The sequence below is a fragment of the Sorex araneus genome, chromosome 3, assembly GCF_027595985.1.
Source record: "Sorex araneus isolate mSorAra2 chromosome 3, mSorAra2.pri, whole genome shotgun sequence".
NCBI lineage: Eukaryota > Metazoa > Chordata > Mammalia > Eulipotyphla > Soricidae > Sorex > Sorex araneus.
Genome location: NC_073304.1, coordinates 100840770 through 100846769, shown reverse-complemented (window position 1 = coordinate 100846769; position 6000 = coordinate 100840770). Strand labels below are relative to the sequence as shown.

The following is a 6000-nucleotide window of genomic DNA, read 5'->3' as shown; positions in this document are numbered from 1 at the left end:
TCTGGATTTCATTGGAGGAGCTGGGGTTCCTAGGAACAGCTATCTTACCACACCTTGCTATTCTTAGAGAATCTGGATTTTAAGGAGGCCATATTTGTTCTGTTTATAATGGGTCTCATTCCCCTGACCCTGAAGAGCCTCTAATGTGGCACCCTTGGGAAGAATGAGTAAAGAGAGGCTGCTAAAATCTCAGGGCTAGGATGAATGGATGTTACTGGGCCCGCTCAAGCAAACTGTTGATCAATGGGATGACGGTATATATGCATACCTATCAGAGAGTCCGGCAAGCTATCGAGAGTATTCTGCCTGCATGGGCAGAGCCTGGCAAGCTACCTGTGACATATCTGATATGCCAAAAACAGTAACGATAGGTCTCATTCTCCTGACTCTTAAAGAGCCTCCAGGGGGTGGAGTGATAGCACAGCGAGTAGGGCGTTTGCCTTGCACGCGGCCAACCCGGGTTCGATTCCCAGCATCCCATATGGTCCCCTGAGCACTGCCAGGGGTAATTCCTGAGTGCAGAGCCAGGAGTGACCCCTGTGCATCGCTGGGTGTGACCTAAAAAGCAAAAAAACAAAAAACAACAAAGAGCCTCCAGTCTTTGGGAAATATGGATAAGGAGAGGCTGCTAAAATCTCAGGGCTGAGAGGAATAGGGACACTACTGGTGCCCGCTCGAGTAAATTGACGAACAACAGGACGACAGTGATACAGTGATATTTGTTCTGTTTGGGGCCACATCTGGTCAGGGCTTACTCCTGGCTCTGTGCTCAGGGATCAGTCCTAGCCGTGCTTGTGGGCCTTATGGTGTGCCGGGGCTCAAACTCCAGTCAGCTGCATGTAAGGCAGGCACCCTACACTCTATTCTATATCTCAGGATCCATTTTTTTTTTAAAAAGACTTTTTAAAAACTTCAAGTTAAAGACAAATCTGTACTTGCCAATCCCCCACAGCTCCTCATCTCTCAAGGAAACAGCTGGGAGGAGGAAGAGAGTAGGGGCCAACACCTGAGACAAGGAGACAGAGGAAAGTAGGTTTTGTGCAGAAAGCAGAGGTCCTAAAGGTCGGAAATTGGAGCTGCCCTGGCCTCAGCGGTTCTTTCCAATATTGAGGAAGGGTCTTTGGTGGTATTCTACATCTGCTTCACTGTGTGTCATATGCATAACTGGTGATTTTCCTCCTCTAATCCAGTGAAAGTCTGCTGGTGGGCCTGCAGTGTAATACCCTAAGTGGACCAGCCTTTGACTCCACTGAAGAGGAACAGTCCCAACCCTCAGATATTCCGCTCTTTCCAGCCCCGCTCTCATTCGGGGGCTTGAGGCAGGTGCGGGGTCACAGCCAGTCAGACCACAGTGATCATATGCAGTCCACAGCACCTTCCATTTTATTGTTTTATTTACAAACAGGGTGAAGTCAACTGGGAAAATTCGGGGTAGGGAGCCAGTCTCAGCCATCCAAAGGTGGAGTGGTTCCCGGTGAGTCTCCACCATGAAGGCCGCCGCTTCTCTCTTTTTTCCTGCCCCTTGGTAAAGGCCCCTCTCCTCAGGGCAGCCTTGCCTGCTGCTCCTGAGCCCTTTCATGAGGGCAGATGGATCCTAGGGGAATGGGGGTGGTACGAGGGCTGGGGCCCCCTCAGTTTGTGTAAACCTGAGTTCCGATCACACGCATGATTTCCTTCTGTATCTTGGGGTCCTGAGTATTAATGTTGGCATCGCCCACCTGACCATCCTCATATCTGCCAAAGACAGGGCAAGTGTGAGCATAGGAAAACAATACCAGAATAAGGTCAATTAATAAAACTGAATTTGGAGCTGCAGACACCCACCCCCAAGTCAAAAACCCTTTCCTGCAACTCTATAGGGAGGGAACCTTCTCTCTTCCAAGAGATCCTAATCCACTCCACCTCCACCCCCAGGGGAATGTCCCAATGCCAGCTACACTTAGGAAGTCTGTTCCAGGTAACAGAAAGACTTTACCAGTAATCATACCATTATCCCCAGCACAATCCCCACATCCTCAGAATAATGCCCAAAGTACCCTCCTAGACTTACACAAAGAAGAACCGTGTGCAGACATGGTCGGACACAGGGCACACCCAGATATTCCCATGCTTCTGGAGGTCCTTAGATGTAATCACTGGGAGGAAGGGGACAAGAAGTTATAATGTTTGTTTCATTGCTCCTGTTGCTACACCCTGCATACTCAGGGCTTATTCCTAGCTGTGCACTCTCTGATTGCTACTGGTGGGGCTCAAGAGACCATATGGAGTCATGGAGACTGAACCTGGGTCAGCCATGTGCAAGGAAAGCATCTTATCCACTGTACTCTCTCTCTAGTCCCTAGCAGTTACAATGCTAAGTTTTGGAGTTCTGGGAAAGGAGAGAAGCTATGATGCTTCAAAATGACCCTTGGCTGGATCATGTGCCAAAAGTGCACCAGACATAAAGGATAGAGTCAGAAAAATAGGGACTGGATGGGCTACCTACCTTCACAAAGTGCTATACAGTTTAGATTCCGACTCTGCAGGAATCTTGACTGAATGGATCGAGTCTGGAAAAGGAAGAGAACAGAGCCAGGTTATCACCGCTTTTCCCTGGAGAGGCTAGTTAGTCAGTGATGGCAAGGAATATCCCGGGATCCCAGCCAACTCCACTTGTCCTGCAAAGTTTACTTCCCTATAACAATCAGTACAGATGAGCCCACAGTTTCTACCTACATGTTTAGGTTGCTGCATCTGAACACAGGCTGTGCTTGCATACTCACTACTGAGGCTACACATGACTCTGGAAATGTACCATCTTAGAACATTCTTTCAAATAATCTCAAAACCCTACCCGCCAATCTCCATGGCCTAAAATGGTCCCTGGAGAGAAGAGTGTTCTTTCATTAGAACAGGGTCAGTAATACCTGAGGGATGGTATTCATCCTGTTGTATCTCTGGACCAGCTCATCCTTGGAGGGCATCCTGTGCTGTCCTTTTCCCATTCCTGTCACAAAAACAAACAAAAAACCAGACCCAGTTCATTCACCCAGGCCCAAATCAAATACTACTAACATGCCTACTGTGTGTCAGGCACTGGGCTTGACACTTCGCAATATGTAAGTTAAAAAAAAAAAAAATCTTTACAGATGACTACAGGCAAGGAACAACTACAGCATGGTAAAGGCTAAGATGGGGGAGAATACAGAGCACTGTGTGAGAGTACGCAAACTAGCAGAGCCTAGGAGCTTGGAGAAAGATTTCCTGGTAACACTGGGCAGAGAACTGTAGAATTAGGAAGAGATATTAGTAAATGAAGAGGAAGAAGTGTTCTGGGCAGAGGAAATAGAACACAGAAGGCCTGGAGGAAAGAGAGAGCAGGAAAGGTAAGTTAGAATCAAATCAAAGGCTTTATAAGCCATGTTAAGTCAACCAGAGTTTACCCAGAGAACATCAGGACATCACTGAAGGATTTTAAGATGGGGGATTCACACACTAAATGAGTCAGGAAGCAGGGAGCCCAGGAGAGTGGTGATAGCAATACTCGCATCAAACTGAAATGAGTGGAAAGGAAGCAAACTCAGCAAATCAGATCTGCTCCAGTCTCAGTTACATAAACTAATCAGTCATTCAAGAGAAAAGGGAGAAAGAACAGCAATTATAATAACTTCCCACAAGTAATGAACAGCAATTACTTCAGAAAGTTCTCCCAGGGCAGAGCGGGCTGAGTGCACACTTCGTATGCAAGAGTCATGGGTTCAATACCTGGCACTGTATGGTCCCCTGAACACTGCCAGGTGTGACCTTTGCAACGACCTAAGCACTGCTGGGTATGCCCCCAACCACATCCCAAGAAAAAGTCTTTTAGTCTTCCCAGATTTGAGGAAGCAGTGTCAATTCTCATTTGCACCTTTCCCCTCCTCCTATATATCCTACTCCTTTCTCTTATCACCTACTGAACAGATATATAACACAGACTCATTCTCATTTAGATATGAAATAGTACTTGTGTGTTCCTCTATTCCCAACTTTTTTAGGCCTGATATTAGGACTTTAGTTTGAACTCAGCTCAATCATAGACCCAGCATGTATTCCAGCCTTTTGAGCTATCTCCCCAGTCTCTCTGATTCCTAGGAATTTTCAAAATACATTCTTATTACTAACCTTTGGTGATAATATATATTGCAAATGTCTAATCCCAAACTGTATTTGGGAGTAGACGTTTATAGTACACATAGGCTGTTTCTGTTGCTCAGCAGCTACTTCCAGTTCTGCTTGGGGTTGCTCTCAGTGGTGCCTGGGGGAGTCATGCTATATGGGGGATCAATCCCGCCTCCAGCATGCAAAGCATATGCACAAGCTCTTCGCCTCCAATATGCTAGGATTTGTATTTCCTTCTTTTTCTATCCTTAGATGACTAGAATAGATGGAAAAATTGGAATAATTTATGCCTTAAAAGTTTGACTTACTATTCACTTGTCTAACTAGCATTTTAGTTTCTTTTTTAAAACTACTCAGTATCTTTGTATAGCTCTGGGTGTGTTCAGCTTTCTATTTCCTATTAAATCTGTTTAGTAAACTTTATTTTCCAGGAACATTCTGTCAAAAATTTCTTAGTGGGGCTGGAGTGATAGCACAGCGGTAGGGCGTTTGCCTTTGTCTCTTTTTAGACATTCAGAATAATCTGTGTTCCATTGAAAAAAGTAATGAAAACCAGGTTCTCCCTTCCTCCCTCTCTCCCTTCCTTCCTTCCATTTTGGTTTTTGGGCCATATCCAGCAGTGCTCGAGGGCTATTTCTGGCTATTCCTGAGTACTTGGGAGATTATACTTAGTGCGAGGCATTCAAACCCGGGCCACTGGGATGCAAGGTAAGTGCCTTAATCCCTGTCCTACGTCTTTGGCCCCATCATTCATTTTGCCAAAATCTCCCAATGATTTCCCATTTCAGAATAAAAGTGCTGACAGTGGATTCAGAGATTGTGCAGGCAAGTTTATCTCTGATTAATTAATCTCTTCTAGCCCTTTCTTCTGCATCACTCTCTTCTAAGAGCTTGCTTTTAAGTCTCTCTCTGGATGTTGGCTGTTGATGGGATTACACACACTTGGGTTCCTTTGCAGGTACGATGCAGTCTCCTGCCCACACGCCTGGCTGTCTTCCCCGGGGCCCCTCTGAGGGGATGGGCTCCAGCTTCCCTCCCCACCCTGAGCAGAGCTCCCGGCAGCCGAAGATCACCGGAACCTAGCTACAGCCATGCTTGAGGCCCCTCTCCACACATTCGGACAGGCCTCATGCATGAAGGCACCGGCAGAGGAACCCAGGTGTGTGTAATCCCATCAACAGCCAATATCCAGAGAGAGACTTAAAAGCAAGCTCTCAGAAGCGTGCAGCCGCATGTAGCCTGCTTCTCCCTCTGGGAGAAACTGGCAATCTTCTGAGTTTCCTACCCACATGGGACAGCCTCACAAGCTTCCCATGGTGTGTTCATATGCTAAATCCAGTGACAAGCTGGATCCCATTCCCCTGACCCTGAAAGAGCCCCCAGTGCAATATCCTTGGGAGGTCGAGGGCGGAGTCGAGATAGACTTCTAAGATGTCAGGGAAAGGACAAAATGAGAGGTTACTGAGCCCGCCCGAGAAATCGGTGATTAACAGGATTTTGTGATCGTGAGCCCTTTCCTCTGCTCTTGCTTCTCTTGCTACAGTGGCATACTTATTCTTTTTTTTTTCTTTTCTTTTTGGGTCACACTCGGCGATGCACAGGGGTTACTCCTGGCTCTGCAGTCAGGAATTACCCCTGGCGGTGCTCAGGAGACCATATGGGATAATGGGATTAGAACCCAGCTCGGCCGTGTGCAAGGCAAATGCCCTACCCACTGTGCTATCATTCCAGCCCTGGCATACTTATTCTTTTAAAATGATGGGTTGTTCTTTCTTGAGCATCTGCTCCATAACGTTTTTCAGTGCAGGTGGCATGACACTTCTGTTAGGGATCAGTTCAAATGTCAAAGCTGACTTCCCT

The 6000-nt window shown here is 46.8% G+C and overlaps 1 protein-coding gene across 10 annotated transcripts in view; it reads right to left on the bottom strand.

Moving 5' to 3' along the window:
• Window positions 1-1355: 1355 nt before the first annotated feature.
• Window positions 1356-6000, bottom strand: part of PARP6 (poly(ADP-ribose) polymerase family member 6) — a 31142-nt gene continuing 26497 nt past the window's right edge. For 9 of the 10 annotated variants that reach the window (XM_055131273.1, XM_055131280.1, XM_055131281.1 and 6 more), the window contains 4 exons: window positions 2907-2986; window positions 2486-2549; window positions 2051-2135; window positions 1356-1734 (listed from right to left, as the gene is read on the bottom strand). In XM_055131273.1, the coding sequence (XP_054987248.1) occupies window positions 1632-1734; window positions 2051-2135; window positions 2486-2549; window positions 2907-2986 (332 nt within the window). In that variant the 3' untranslated portion in view covers window positions 1356-1631. Of the gene's footprint in view, window positions 1735-2050; window positions 2136-2485; window positions 2550-2906; window positions 2987-6000 lie in introns of those variants that run through there. The other variant, XR_008629199.1, reaches the window with a different exon arrangement.